General features: G+C 37.3%; 1 protein-coding gene and 1 long non-coding RNA gene across 3 annotated transcripts; one reads left to right on the top strand and one right to left on the bottom strand.

Annotated features, from left to right (window-relative positions):
• Nucleotides 1–1,031: 1,031 nt before the first annotated feature.
• Nucleotides 1,032–2,102, bottom strand: LOC120108877. Its single transcript, XM_039122603.1, has one exon. The coding sequence runs from the start codon at nucleotides 2,100–2,102 to the stop codon at nucleotides 1,032–1,034; it is 1,071 nt and encodes a 356-aa protein (XP_038978531.1).
• Nucleotides 2,103–3,715: 1,613 nt separating this feature from the next.
• Nucleotides 3,716–9,764, top strand: LOC120108881. Of its 2 annotated transcripts, XR_005510027.1 has the most exons (4): nucleotides 3,716–3,846; nucleotides 4,449–4,859; nucleotides 7,906–8,007; nucleotides 9,609–9,764. It is a non-coding gene; the product is annotated as an uncharacterized LOC120108881 (long non-coding RNA). The 2 variants fall into 2 exon arrangements; XR_005510026.1 differs by lacking the exon at nucleotides 9,609–9,764 and having other exon boundaries at nucleotides 7,906–8,392.
• Nucleotides 9,765–15,410: the final 5,646 nt, after the last annotated feature.

Genomic DNA, 15,410 nt, shown 5'->3' with positions numbered 1-15,410 from the left:
TATGTGTATGAGCAACAGGATGTTCAATATCAATTCCAATTGACATGCAATAGCTATTGAAAGCTTGAGATGTAAATTCACCTGCATTATCCAATCGGATTGTCTTAATTGGATAATCAGGGAATTGTGCTCTCAATCTGATTATTTGAGCAAGAAGTCTAGCAAATGCAACATTTCTAGTAGAAAGAAGACAAACATGTGACCATCTAGTTGATGCATCAATCAAAATCATGAAATATCTAAATGGTCCACATGATGGATGTATAGGCCCACAAATATCTCCATGAATTCTTTGTAAAAATGAAGGAGATTCAACAACAAGTTTTGAGGGGGATGGCCTAACAATCAATTTACCTTGAGAACAAGCAGAGCATAGATAATCACTTGGTAAAAGAATCTTCTGGTTCTTTAATGGATGCCCAAGTGAATTCTCAATAATCCTCCTCATCATTATAGAACCTGGATGTCCAAGGCGATTATGCCAAATCATAAATATCTTTGGATCAGTGCACTTTTGGTGCATTACAACATTTGATTCAATCATTTTCATCGGTGTATAATACAACCCAGATGAGAAAGCAGGCAACTTTTCCAAAACAAGCTTCTGGCCCGAATTCATTTGAGTAATAAGAAGAAGTTCTTTGTTGCCTTCGTCGGTGGTTTCAATATGATAACCATTACGACGTATATCTTTAAAACTCAATAAATTTCTTCTAGACTTTGAAGAACATAGAGCATCGTTAATACAAAATGTTGTGCCTTTTGGCAACATAATATATGCTCTTCCAGAACCTTCAATTAAATTTGATGAACCCGATATGGTATTGACATTGGCATTGCTTAATTTCAAGCATTGAAAATACTTTTCATTTGTAAGAATTGTGTGAGTTGTAGCACTGTCTACCAGACAAACATCATCACCATTCAATTCATCAGTAAGATCCATGTCTCTACAAATATGCAAAACATATGTAAAATTTTATTACTTAAAACATAACATAAAGTCTTACAACATGATAAAGAAAAATGCACTAATTAAAGGAAACACTTCCATCACCAATCAAATGATCAATTCTACCACTAGGATCTTCAAAGAAATCAGAAACATCAAGATGAGTAATATCAACCCCATCAGAGGTTTTGAAATGTGTTGATGGTTCAGCAAAATTTGTTTCAATTCCCTGTTCTTTTTCTTTCAAAGAGGCTTGGTAGAGGTCTGCCAAATGCTTAGGCGTACAACAGGTACGCGACCAATGTCCATTCATACCACATCTATAACACACATCTTCAAATTTCTTTTTACTCTGAGAGCCTTCTCTTTTATCTGAGTTATTCCACTTTTGGTGGTTCCACTTCTGGTGGTACGGTGCATCCCGCTTGTTATTTCCCTTTTTGGTGGTTTCACTTCTGGTGCCACCATGATAATTTTTTCTACCACGTCCTCTCCCATATCTACGATTCTTTTGGAATGATTTATCATTCGCTTCAGGGAATGATGTGCCATTCGCTTCAGGGAATGGTATGGAACTAGTGGGACGAGATTGGTGATTTTTTAACAAAAGCTCATTATTTTGCTCCGCCACTAGAAGACAAGATATAAGTTCAGAATACTTTGTAAACTTCCTCTCTCGATATTGCTGCTGCAGGAGCACATTCGAGGCATGAAAAGTAGTAAATGTCTTCTCTAACATATCCTCATCGGTGACTTTCTCACCACATAATTTCAAAAGTGAGCTGATTTTAAAGAGTGCAGAATTATATTCACTAACACTCTTAAAATCTTGCAACCTCAGGTGCATCCAATCATATCGAGCTTTTGGGAGGATTACGCACTTCTGGTGCTCATATCTCTCCTTTAAATTATTCCACAGAATGAGGGGATCTTTTACCGTTAGATACTCAGTTTTCAATTCCTCATGAAGATGGTGCCGAAGAAAAATCATTGCTTTAGCACGGTCCTGCAGGGATGCTTGATTTTCTTCCTTTATAGTATTTCCAAGGTTCATTGCATCAAGATGGTTCTCAGCATCAAGGATCCAAGACATGTAATTCTTGCCAGAAATATCAAGAGCAACGAATTCAAGTTTGGTAAGATTCGACATTCTCTACAAACAAGAATCATAGGATTATGAATTTGTATCATACAAATTGCAAGTGAACAATTTGACCATTCTATGTCAATCATAAAAAAAAACATAAATTAGATATTGAGAATCTAATTTGAAAAAGAAACTTACTGATTGGAGAATGGCATATAAAATATTTTTCTTGTAGAAAGAACACCATGTACTTCCACAATTGGTAGAGCCTTCGTGCTGATAACGTGTTGTGAAATAAAAGGTAAAGAGATTGGAGACAAGAAAATAAATAAGACACATAAATTATAGAAAATTAGTTCTTCATGAACTAATAGTATTTTCCATTTCTTTCTAATGCCTTTCTTTCTCTTTTTACTTGTGTACATTTCATCCTCCTCAAGGTACCCTTTTATAGGCCTAGGGTTATAAAGAGGAGATATAATAGTCATAATCACAAGACAATTAAAGGACAAGAGAAGGTGAAAAGGTGGATGAATGTAGACATCCCCAAGGGATAAGGGGCACATCTAGGAGTTACAAAAGATGGAAAACCCAAGAGGTGGGGAAACTCAAGAGGTGAAGGTTAAGTGGTCATCCATCCAAATACGGTGGATTCATAACAGCCATCTTTTAATCAAAAATTATTTGCATATTCCCAAGTTACTGTTATGAAGTTATTATACGTCTCTAGATTAAAAGTTTCATATAAAATATGCTGACCGGAAACTAATAATGATACCCTATTTTAAGCTTGAGTTAGTTCTAAATTGTAAGTTCGTAGCTAGGAAGCCAAAGGTTCACAAGAAGTCGGCAAAAGTACTGCAGACTGCACAAACACAAATCTGAAAGAAAATCTAATTATAACTTATTAAGTCCCAAGTTTTACCCTCCATTTCGGAGTTTTGGGGAGAAAAGAAAAGAAAGAAAAATTTTAATGAGAAGGAAAAAGAAAAGAAAGGAATATAATAGATTTTCCTCTCCTCTTATTTGGAAGGTTTAGGAGGGAAGAGAAAGTACTTTCTTTCCTCTTGCTTGAGAGTTTGGAGAGAAAAGAGAAGAAAACATACCTTGTTAATACTTTTACTAAAATACCCTTATTATAAAAGGGGTATGCTTATGAGTAGAGGTGATAAGTAGAGGTGCAAATGGATCGGGTCGGACTGGATCATAAGTAATCCCAACCCAATCTAGATCTTTGTTTGGGTCTTAATTTTAGACCCAGACCCAACTCACTAAAAAATCGGATTGGGTCGGATTGGATCTACGGCCTTAGGATATATTTATCCTTTTAATTTAGTACTTTTTTAATTTGAAGACAAAATAGGTATTATAAAAAATTTATTAAGTTCCATTTTTTTTTCTCCAAATTCTTCCACTTATGTAAGAAAAGCAAGAAGAGAATTGGAGCCCAAAATTTTTTATCCTATTCTGTTCTCTCTTCTTTTTTTTTTTTTTTTTTCTTTTTTTTAACTAAAAATTTCCAAACACCAAAATTTTTAGCTTTTCCGACCGATCCACTTCTTTCCCCTCAATTCTAAGTTTTCAAACGGAGCCTCGTCGGCCGCGTTTAAGTCACACCTACGGGGCCCACAGCCATACCGCCTATAGAAATACATAACCCCTTCTCGTCTCAGGGATCGTTTACGGAGAGGGGGATGGAGAGAGCGAGGAGAAAGGGAGCGGAGCGGGGGAAGAGAAGGCGAGGGAGTCGAGGGGAAAAGAAGAAGGCTCTGCACCGGGAGGTCCACCACGCTGTAGAATCCTCTTGGTGATCCTTCTCTCAGTGCTCTCCTTCCTCGCTCTCTCCATCCTTCGCCTTTTTCTCGTTTTCTCTTTACCTGTTTCTTGGTTCGTTTAGGGTTTTGATCGAATGCTGGAGGATTTTTTTTTCAGGGTTTTGATTTTTAACGCACTTACAATGCCAATGGTAACTTAGCAAGAAAACGAGATGATATAGCGTTGGGCTCTGAATTCTTTATAAATATAGAAGCTCCTTCCCAAGAGAACGCTGATGGAGAGAGCGTCAGGAGAGTGGAGAGAGGAGCGAGGGAAAAGAGAAGGCGCCGCACTGAGAGGCTAATTCTCTTTTGCGGTCGTCTTCTTATTTTTCTTGTTGGTCCATCTAGAATTCTGATCGAATGCTGGAGCTTTTCTTGTTTTAGAGTTTTTATATTTCAACGAATTTCTAATTCTTGATTCTTGATTTGTATGTCGATGCGCGATCAGACTTATCGGCATGATTTATCTCACCTTTGATTAAGATTTTGATTGTATAAATTGGCGTTTCCCTTTTCTTTCTTTTTTTTTTTTGCTTTTCATACTCTTACGAGTCAGCATATCTTTTAACTCTTACCTGTGCTATATTCGCAGATTTTTAAGGGCTGGTACTGGTGGAAGCGTCTTGTGTTGAAGGGGGTTGCCAAAGTGACAATAGTAACATTGAACCCTCGAATATGCTCGAAGATCTCGAAATGATCTTCCAGTTCTGGGGAGAATTCGCAAAACTCCGTTTCCATCGAAAATTCAGTCTTGTCACCCTTTAATGACCCTTATCCTCTCCATGTTTCGCTTGTTAATGAGTTTTTGAACTTGGCCCGATATATTGTCAATGTTTGTAAAATATGATTTTTGTGAAGGAATTTCATACCTTTTATTAGATTAAGGGGTATTTTCTTCTTCTGGTTGTGCCATTCAGGATAGAATTTAATTATAACTCCTGTTGTTCTTGTTGTTGTTGCAGTCTTGCAAGAGTTTGAAGATGGAGGCGTTTAGACTGTATCAGTGAGCATCTTTAGACTTTATAAGCACTAATTGTCACTATTTGCTGACATTTTTCCTTTTTTTTTTGTTTGGTGATGCATGATTAAATTTTCCAGCATTGGAATGTCTGATGCTTCGGAGATATAATTTATATGAAGGCGATTCTTGCCTTTGATAATGATTCTGATTATATAGCTTGGCTTTTTCTTCATAATCTTGTTAGTCAGGATAACTTACAGATTTTATTTAATTGTATACTGATCTTTTCCGGTCATATGGTCTGCTTGTTAATCAGTTGCCCAGCCTCATATCAGAGATTGATGATGTTTAGCAGATGAGCTTTCTGAAGGCGGTGTCATATACTAGAAAGCAACTTTTTTGTATCAAGCAACTTTTTTGTATCAACTACCTTTTTTGATTGAATTTGTATTCAAGATAAATTCTGATTATTGCTTTAGTTATTGTTTGTGGTATTTCTAGAGGCTTTTGTAGAGACACTTTTTGTTCAAGGGGATTCTAGAGTATTGGGAGATACAAGTATAATCTGGATGGTGAATGACTTTGTCACAAGAGGATTATTTTGGTTGTATCATAACACTTTTAGGGTGTGGAGGCATATGCTTCTAGAGTTTCTTGTCTCAAAGGTAGTTAGTTCTGTTGATAAATTTTATGACGAAGGGGAAGCGGGTCGAGGCGAGCACGTCGCCTTCGAAGAAGGATGGAAGGGGAAGAGCAAGCACATTGCTCTCTTGTGATCACACCAAAAGAAAATTTGTGGAATAATTTGATTACTCAAAACTTCAATGATTCCAATACAAGGGAGTGGGGCCTTTATATAATAAGAGCGAGCCACACATAAGTAGAAAGACAAGAAAAATAAAGCAAATTGTAAGGGCAATAATTCTAAAAATGCTAAAAAGATTTGATGGGTTGGCTGAAGCAAAAATCTTAGGGCAATAATTCTAAAAAAATGCTGAAAAGATTCGATGGGTTGGCTAAAACAAAAATCTTGGAACAATAATTCTAAAAAAATCCTGAAAAGATTAAATAGGTTGGTTGGCCTTTCTTTCTAAAAACGCCGGAGAACCGATACGGGGTCAGGCATCGGTTCCTCCGACCTTGTGCCTCAGCCATCTATTTCTCTTGATTAAACCTGTACCATTGACATTGGTAACTACAACCACTTGTATTATGCCCCATGTTCCTTATAACATGTTGTATGAGTTCTCTAATAATCAATAGCAATACCAAAGGTCTTCTTAAAGCTGACCTGTAGACGTCTTCTTAGTGTTATCTATTACTTTTCATAAACTTGTGGCTTTAAAAAGTACAATAATTTATGTCTACACTAATTAGAAGTAGATTCTTTTGGAAAGCAATTTGGCAACCACCATCTACAACCTAGTTGTGGCAATGATTTAGATCAGCATGCAAAGGAAGTTAAAGTAGGGAGTTGTGAACCAAAGTGCAAGGTCAACTGCAGCTTCAATTGGGAACTGGAGTGGTGGTATGTGATGGGATGTCCATCAATAATAAAAAGCCCACTGCATTTCATAAATACATATTTTCTATATGTTTCTACATTTCTGAAGGAAAAGCCGATTGTTTTTTTTTTTTTGTTGCCTTTATGGTGGTTGTTCTCAATTGAAGCACGTCCAGTGAGCTTCAACTCTGAGAACATTCTTGAATATAATCAAAGTAGAACCAGCCCTGCTTATACATTGGAAGTTTGGCTAAAAATTTTACTGCACTGGCTTTAATTGGTTTCATATCTTTACAGTAGAGCCAAGGTTTTCATTTTGATTGAGATGATATAATCAATACCTCTGCCATTTCTATCTTGGTCAATAAAAATCACTATAATCTGATAAATTGACTGGCATGATAAAAATCAATTGACATTTTCTAGTCAATTTTTACCGTTTTAAATTAATCTTGTATTTATAAATATTCAAATCAGTGCCTTGGTATAATTGTATTCTCATATTTACTTTATTTGCTGAGATTTCGATATCGATGATCCTATATTATTGGCTAGGACCCTGGATATCTCGGTGTTTCCCATTTGGTTCCATCTTGGCCCAGATTAACCAAGATCTCAGTCCATCATGGTATTGGCCAACCACCAAGGTGATTGAGACCTTTGGATTTGAAAACCTGGAATAGAACTCTTCTGCCCAGACTTCATCTTGATATGTTTGCTAATGAACCTTTTGTTAATGAACCTCGTTTCTTTGAGATAGAATATAAGAAACAGAGCTTTTCTCAGATTTAGCTGACTGATGTTTGATTCTGCTGAAAAACAACGTTTTTGCCGCCAACAATAGCTTTTCAATCAACTCGACATCTCAATTCGTTCTGATACTTTAATTTGTCTTCAATACAATAACTAACATGTTTGTGACATGATTTAACAAAGCTGAAAATTGTTTTGTTGAGACGAAATCTGATGTTGAGAAAATCTTAGTTTCTTTGTGGAATAATTTGAACAGTGCTGCATTAAATATTGTGTAGTATATTGTGCTTGCCAAATTTATGCCGTCATTTAGGACACCTATGGATTCTCTCCTGTTATGTGATGATGCTGTTTAGTGGAAACATTACCTGTGCAATTTGAAAAGATTTGTGAACAGGGGAGACTTTTGAGATGTTGCATGCCTCTGTCTGGTACTGTTCTTTATGTATCAGAAATCAAATTTATTCCAGAATTCGTTGATTGCAATATGTTTTGGATATCTTGGGCCTACTTTATTACAAACAAGGGAGGTACGTAGAGTATTGGAAATCACCTGTAGAAAAAAACATAATTATTGGATGATATGGATACATCCCAATATGTTGAACTATGTTGAATAGTAGATACTTATATTATGTGGTTGGCATGCATTGATAAGAATGAAAATTTTTATCCTCTCATCTTTTACCAGCTTAATGGCTCATGCATCGAGAATTTAATACACATACTGCAATTAAAGTTTATACAGTGTATGTCAGTTTCTAAGTTATTTTCCTTGTACTTTCACGGGTAGCATATGTTTAATATTCTGATTATCTTTGGTGGATGCAGATTGTATGTTATAGCAGGAAACATTTCCTCAATCGATGTGGTAACACATATGCCCATCTTATATGAGGAAGCTGATATTCCATACATATTCCTTCAAAAGAGGTCTGTTGTACCCTGTTAGCGTTTTTTTGTTCCTTTTCATTTCGGTAGCTGGGCAAATGCATTGGCCATGTATATATACCATAGTATCCATAAGGAGGCCGGGTTCTAGGCCATCATCAACTCATGGTTTTAATTTAAAGATTTAATATTCTTTCGCCCACTTAGATTACCTGCCTGGGCCATTCTTAGCAGTGTATGGAACTTAATAGTCCTAGTTGCTGCTTCATTTCAAGAACTTACGGTCAGGTTATCAAAATAATCTATAGGTTCTTGCATGGATATTGGCTGCTTTTTAGTTCCAAACCAACTATTTTAAGCCCTTAGGATGTAAATAACTTAATATCATATCCTATTTTTCAAGATATTATTTTTAATGATGCATTTATCTTTCCATGAAGTCCTTAGCAACACAAGCAATTTATATGCCCAACAACACGGCATGCATTTCCATGTCTGCTCATGTAGATGTTGTGCAAGTCATTTGTGTATCACAGTTTTTCAATGTGGTCAACTGAATTCTGTATATGTGTTCCATGCGGTTAATGGTATAAATTTGAAGATAACAAGTTAAAATGACCATGATCTTCCTACTTTTACCCTTCTGCTGATGAAATCCTTGTGGCCTCCACTCTTCCCTTCTTTCATGCCTAATCCTGTGCCTATCAAATTTGTGTGTTTGTAATAGTTAAGCACACCATGACATGCACAAATCATATGGTATAAACATCTATTAACTTTATATTCATGCAGACACTGTTTGCATCAACAGAGACTGCTTGTGTCAATGTCATTTAATATTAAATAGTGCACAACTGTAATTTTGAATATCAAAATTCCATTACTTCTGGGGCCTGAGAACAAGTCTAGGAATGTTAGTAATCGATATCCAATATAGGGCCCGCCGGTTGTATTCCCCTTCCTATATAAAGTCTAGACAAGATGTAAATTCAAGGAGTACCCTACTGTTAAATATTTGGTTTTGCATTGTCGATGCAAGGTAATGCCTATATACTTAATTTGTGAAGCAGCTTCACCATTTTCAATCCCAAGGGCTTGTGAAGTGCCATTCTCTAAGCGAAGTACCACGTAGCATGTAATTCAAGGAGTACCCCTCTAGGAAAGTGCAACAAAGCTCTGAAAGTTACTAGATAGTTCTTTCATACATATCTTTTAATTCTTTATTAAATTTTAGATATATAAATAATTAATAGTTAATATATTTATCATGTTATGGCTCATTCCCAGTTGAACAGGTGACACATAACCTGGTCATTTTCTTCGGGTTCAATCAGCAGTCCAGGTTTTAAAACATTGCTTGGAGCAACGTACCCATCACTAACTCAAATAAGTGAAAAAGCTGTCTTAGGATAGGGTTCGGCAGTATCTTGGTTTTGGACCATCACATGATTGAATACCAGTTTAATTTTAAAACCTGATTGCAACCAGATTTTAGAAGAAGAGGTAAACGAGCTGACAGCCTCCCTCTTCTGATGGGAAGAGGAAGAATGCTACGCTTGCTCGTGCAATTATTATTATTGTTATTGATGTTATTATTATGGTTTCCGTTTCATGTGCTGTCGATGTCAATGGGCAAGATGCAGATGCTGTGTGTTCTTGTGGGGCACAAAGGACCAAAGCTGTTTCCGTTATTCTTGTTTTTCCAACATGATGGATATGTTAGATGGATGCTGGATGCTGGATGAATTATTTCACTGATTTGTTTGTTTAGAGCAATTTTTTTAAATATTTTTGACTTCTACTGTTTTGCCATCTCGAGTGAAAGGTTATTTATAAATTATAATATATATTTTTAAAACTTGGATTAGGGGCTCAACCCAAGTACGTCACCCAACTTGACCGACAAAGTAGCTGTTCCTGAGTCAGCACACCAAGGAACTGGACTGCACATCCAGTTATTGTGACCTGCTCTAGGCAAATATTGATTCTGATTCAAAACTGAGCGACTGAACCAAGGATCTGAAACGAATCCTATTGAATCGAGTCGGGCAACCAAAATCCAACCCTTGTATGGTTAGTCTAATTGTGGTTGTTAGTGGTTATGCATGCTTAGTATTCATGCATGATAAGGTGCCAGCTAGCCTATTTCTGGTGTCTTCTCGGGGTTTCCACCGGAGGCCTAATTCCTACCATGTAGCCTAAAATTGCTTTTTAAGAACGGAAAGTAAAAACACCAAGGTACCACCAACGTATAAATGCAAATGTCAAGGAAAAAAAAAAAGATTATCCTTTCTTCTTTTTTTTTTTTTTTTTTTTCTAGTGAAAAAGGAGTAGGGGGGAGGAAGGGACAAGCCCAACCCCGCGTAGCAGCCCTCACTGGGCCTCCGCCCCGCCAGGAGAATGTTCGATGCGGGCAGAAATGGCCGTGTGTTGGGCACCCCGACCGGTTTTACTCATACCCTCCCCACCCATGGGCCCGGCTCAGCTACCCCTCTGGGCTCTGGCTCGAGTTCCAAGTGTGAGTACGTCACATCCGGCACCACCCCGGCTACTAGCGGTTCAAGAGCGGTCCTATACCTCAAGTCCAAGCAGTGGCCAAAGTAGTGAGCTTCGGTCCACAATTTAATCGTCGCCGCAGCGATTCGAACTTGGGACCTTAAGGTTAGAATTTCTGCCGAGTACCACTAGGCTACCACCTTGGTGGCGTTATCCTTTCTTCTTTCCTCGGCCATTCAGTAAGATCATAAAATATTTTGACTTATTTATTAATTTATTATTTTAATGAGATGGGTTCAATTTTTTGGAGAAAAAATTATGAAATCTTTGGAAGGAGATGTTGAATCGAAGTACAGCTGGTAATCCAAAACTGGAATGTCAAGAGGGCAAGTAAGAACATGGGCACCTCTTCAAAGTGCTTCAGGTTAAAAATGGACAGATACTGACGTGGCATGCCAGGCAGCATCTGTTCATTGTGTACGTGGCTCACATGTTCCATTGTAACAAACAAATATGCTGGGCCAAGGGGTACTGCAAATGCCAAGAAAAGAGCTTTGGGCCGTGGAATTGAGAGTTAGATAAGCAATACACTTTGACCGGTCGCACCGAGCCACCTGCTACTACTGCTGAGTTTTGTACGCTAGCTGATGGCCAGAGATACCTGATTCAATGTTACAGACGTGTTGCGCTTGCATCAGGGCATTAATCTGCTTTTTTTTTTTTGGGTAGAAAAAAAAACCCCACTTTTGAATCTACTGCCACCTTCCTTTCAGCTAAAACCTGCTATAAGGTTTATGAGATCCTTTGTCCTTCGTTTCCCCTGCCTGGATTCAGTCTTGCCTCCCAGTGTTGAGGAAGATTCCATCAACCCTTTGAAGACAAGCGGATTGCTCCAAAGGAGGGGGGATCCCAAAAGGTGTGAATGCATAGGGATTTGCTGTTTGTCCGTTTAGGCTTGCATCATACATGTACGGTGTGTTTGGTTCGCTATTGGAATCGAAATGGATGGAAATAAAAAAAACAGTTATAGTTTCTGATGTATTTGGTTTGTGACTAGAATCGAAATTGGCATGGAATTTGAATATTAGGGCAGAGTTCAGGTTGGATTTTCAGAAATTAGAGCATTCTCATTTCTTTCAGAATCTGAAAAAGGAATGGGACTTCTTCCAACCAAATAGTGGAAATGGAAGTCTCATTCTTCTTCGCATTTCAGAGCCCAACATCTTCTAACCAAGCATATTCATAGAGTATTCGAATGACATTGTCTTGACTTGGATATGCTCTCTTCATATATATATATATATATATATATATATATATATGGTACTTAATCTTGTTCGAGACATTAGACCTTGATGAAGTACTAAAATTCAAAACTTGACAAAGAATGTGAGAACTTGTTTTATTCAGGCCTAGTCAGGCTAGAGTTGGTCTGGATTGGCCACTTGGGCTGCTTAGCATGCACCCCGCATGTGAGAGGGGGGAGGAAGACTTCTGATGAGAGTCATCTTCTTCCCCACGTCCATCAAAAAATGGGGATCCTAGGGCTCGCTGGATTTTGGTGAAGACTCTAGGATATGATCTATAAAAGGCTATTCCCTCTTGGCATCTCTTTCGAACCCCGATCAATTGCTGGTGAAATATGTTGAAATCTTCTTGGTTTCCATCGAGCGTTTTTGGCAAGTCATCATCGATTTGTCATCGTAAACGAGGTAATCTACCCTAATCCCTTTTCCATATCCATCTTCGAGTCCCTTGGCTGTTGTTGGCAGTCTAATTGTCACCGATGGTTGTCAATTTAGAGCTCTCTTCTTTCTCTCTCTTGAGAAGAGAACCTGTGGGTCTCTTTCTTCCTCTTGCTTTCTCTCTCTCTCTCTCTTCTCTTTCTCTTTCTTCTTCGCTCTTTTTCTATCTGTTTCTCTCTTTTTCTCTCTAGATATTTTATGGACCAATGGAGGGTCTAGATATCTGAGTAGACCCAAGTTGATCGGTTGACCTTTGGAGGGATCTTAGAGGCTAGCATTTTGTGATCAGAGGCTCTAAATCGATATTGCATAACCAGGAACCCCAAGCCCATGTTGTATAGCCATCTACCCATCCATCTATAATATTTCAATATTAACCATGATTATTTATGATTAATCTGAAGATAAAACTTGATTTTGTAAGGGAGCAACCGTCCGGGTAAGAAAGCATTAGGCAAGGTATTGTATACCCTGGTTCTTAGATTAAGGTGTGGGATAGACATTGTTTTTGAGTTTGTCACTAGTAGACTTTAGATAAAATGTATTTTATAACATGTCGATGATTTTAGATTTTGCATTGTTTTCCATATGGTTGCTGATTGATTTCTAACATAAATATAAAAATATACACTTTTATTGTATAGATATATCACTGTATGATTGTTGATTGATTTCTAACATAAATATAAAAATATACACTTTTATTGTATAGATATATCACTGTATGATTGCTGATTGATTTCTGATATGAATATAAAAATATACAATTCTTTATTGTATAGATGTATCAAATATTAATGATTTTGGTTGTTTAGAAGATGATGCTCGTTATTTTGGAATTTGGCAAGAAATGTAATATGAAATTATATTTTCTTTGGCACAGATGAAATTGAATAATTTGATTGCCGAGTAAAAGGAATGGAACCAACCAAATTATAAATTACCAATTATGGGATGAATCGTGATACTTTAATGTGCCATCATGGGCCTAAGTATGGATATTATGGATTGTCAGTTACGAGACAGATTGTGACACTTTGGTTTGCAACCACGAGCCGAAATGTGGCATTATGATTTGCCACCATAGACTAGAGCATAGGATTTTTCTAATCACGGGCCGAAGCATGACCGTAGACAGTCAAAATCAGAAAGATAACTATTGATCAAAAATATGATATATAAAACTATTTTCATGATATACCTGATATTTTTTTTTGAATGAGATATATATTTAATGGCATACATATGTGTGTGCATATTTATATAGATTTATTTGAGATATCCAAATAGTCGGTACGAGATTTTATGATTTTTGCCCGTATTTTGAAATGGTTCATAGCTAATCTTTATTTTAAATTTACTTTATATATATTGGAGTGAGTGCGGAAAATTCTTATTAGGGTGTAAAGCTCACACCATCTCTTTCCTTTTTCTTTCAAAGTCATGGGATGCGTAGTCTCGATTGGATTAGGCATGAAGTTCGAGTGATGGAGTTATTAATTAGTTAGTTTATTTTCTGATATCAGTAAACATTTGAAATTCTGTAATTGAGTAAACTCTTCTAATGATGGATTTATTTAGTTCAGCTATTATGGTTAAATTTTATAATTAATTTAATTATTCTGATACCATTGAAAATTTTGTTCATTCATAGGCTTTGCATAATCTCTATGATATTGCTCTAGGATTCATACGGTTGTGTCATATGGCCAAGCCGGACGATGAGTTTGGTGCGTGACATATAAAGTGTTTCCTTTGAGAGAAAAAAATGTGTATATTAATACTGTAATACCAGACTTTGGTTATCCTTGTGGACTTAGCATGGCAGAGTTGCTACATCACCTCAAAATAAGTTCTGCCCAATTTGAATCAAAAGGTTAAGATGCTGAGGAGCTATGATATGCATAACTTGCTTTCATGCATGTCCTTCTATAAGGAAGTGCTAAGTCTACATGTGTGCATAGATTTACCACATCTAAAATGTGCGAGTACAGGCTGCTGCTATTCTGCAAACTTGTTTTGTATTTGGACAAACAAGATTACATCACCCTCTGGGTACAGGTGAAAGGAGATGTCCCTTACATACCACTGTGGTGAGTACCCTTCAAATAGAATATTTCTCCCTCTTAACAAACTCTCAGAAAGAGGGGTCAAGCAAAATCAGAACCAATTATAGAGAAGAACAAAGAATGGGAATGATTCGCGCTAAGGCAAAACCAGATTCATTAAATGATTTGCTCTACTTTAAGATGGAGGAAGAGGGCTCATTCTTTGTCATCATATAGTCTCAACCCAACTGAAACAACTGAAATTAATTTTCCCTTATTTGGTTTTGATTCCTTTTCTAGGTTGGCCAAGCCAAGACCAGTATACTTCGCCCTAAAAGGTTTGGTGCGTTTCACCAGATCATGCTTAGGTCAGGTTTTACATGCGACTAATGCAAGAATCAACAAACGAGTTAAACATATGCCCTGCATTGCATGCATGACCATGCTGGTGTACACCACCAATCACTTGAATACTTATGCATGAATCCATTCGCCGCATGCTCGTCTCGGTGATGCGCCACTGCTATATAGTGCAGCGATCGGCAGCATGTATCAGTATGGCCGTGCACGCAATAATTTTTCTAAATTTAAGCTCAAACCACACCATCTTAGCCCCAGGCATCTCTCTCACGCATATCTACTCCTTCATGCATTCCTACATGCATGTCAAGCATGCTCCGTCTAGCTTGGAACGAAAAATTGGGTTCTAATATCATAAGAGCGGCCTGAAATAGATAAGACATTGCATGTTGGTTAGTGTGCTGCCAAAAAAAAATTAAAAAGTGCCCTGGTTGCAGCCATTTCAGTCATGATTGGCTATGTTCTACAAGGGGGGACAAACAATTTCCAGAGTAATGACAACAAAGTTTTGGATATTTTGTTTCATCAATGAGCTCCACGGCTTGGAGCGAGACTGTGTTACATGGAGTGCAGACTTTTGGTAGGGAAGGCGCCATGATCTCTTAAATCATTAGGTTCAACAAAAGGGCAATGCAACATCGAAAGCACTCCGACATAATCATTCTTAGACCTTTTAGAAAGGACTTGTTTTTGGTCTGCATTCAAAAAGGGCGTAGGTGAAGTAAGAACGCCTGCGATGTGGTGTATAAATAAAGATGCTACAAAGGACATAAAAATCGCCTTCATTAGACCACAA

Source organism: Phoenix dactylifera, unplaced genomic scaffold, assembly GCF_009389715.1.
Source record: "Phoenix dactylifera cultivar Barhee BC4 unplaced genomic scaffold, palm_55x_up_171113_PBpolish2nd_filt_p 001612F, whole genome shotgun sequence".
NCBI classification, from domain to species: Eukaryota; Viridiplantae; Streptophyta; class Magnoliopsida; order Arecales; family Arecaceae; genus Phoenix; species Phoenix dactylifera.
The sequence above is the reverse complement of the archived record's forward strand: the minus strand, read 5'-3'. Positions and strand labels throughout refer to the sequence as shown.

Excerpts from the sequence above, each read along its gene's own strand:
- LOC120108877 (XM_039122603.1), bottom strand. The coding sequence starts at position 2,102 with ATGTCGAATCTTACCAAACTTGAATTCGTTGCTCTTGATATTTCTGGC.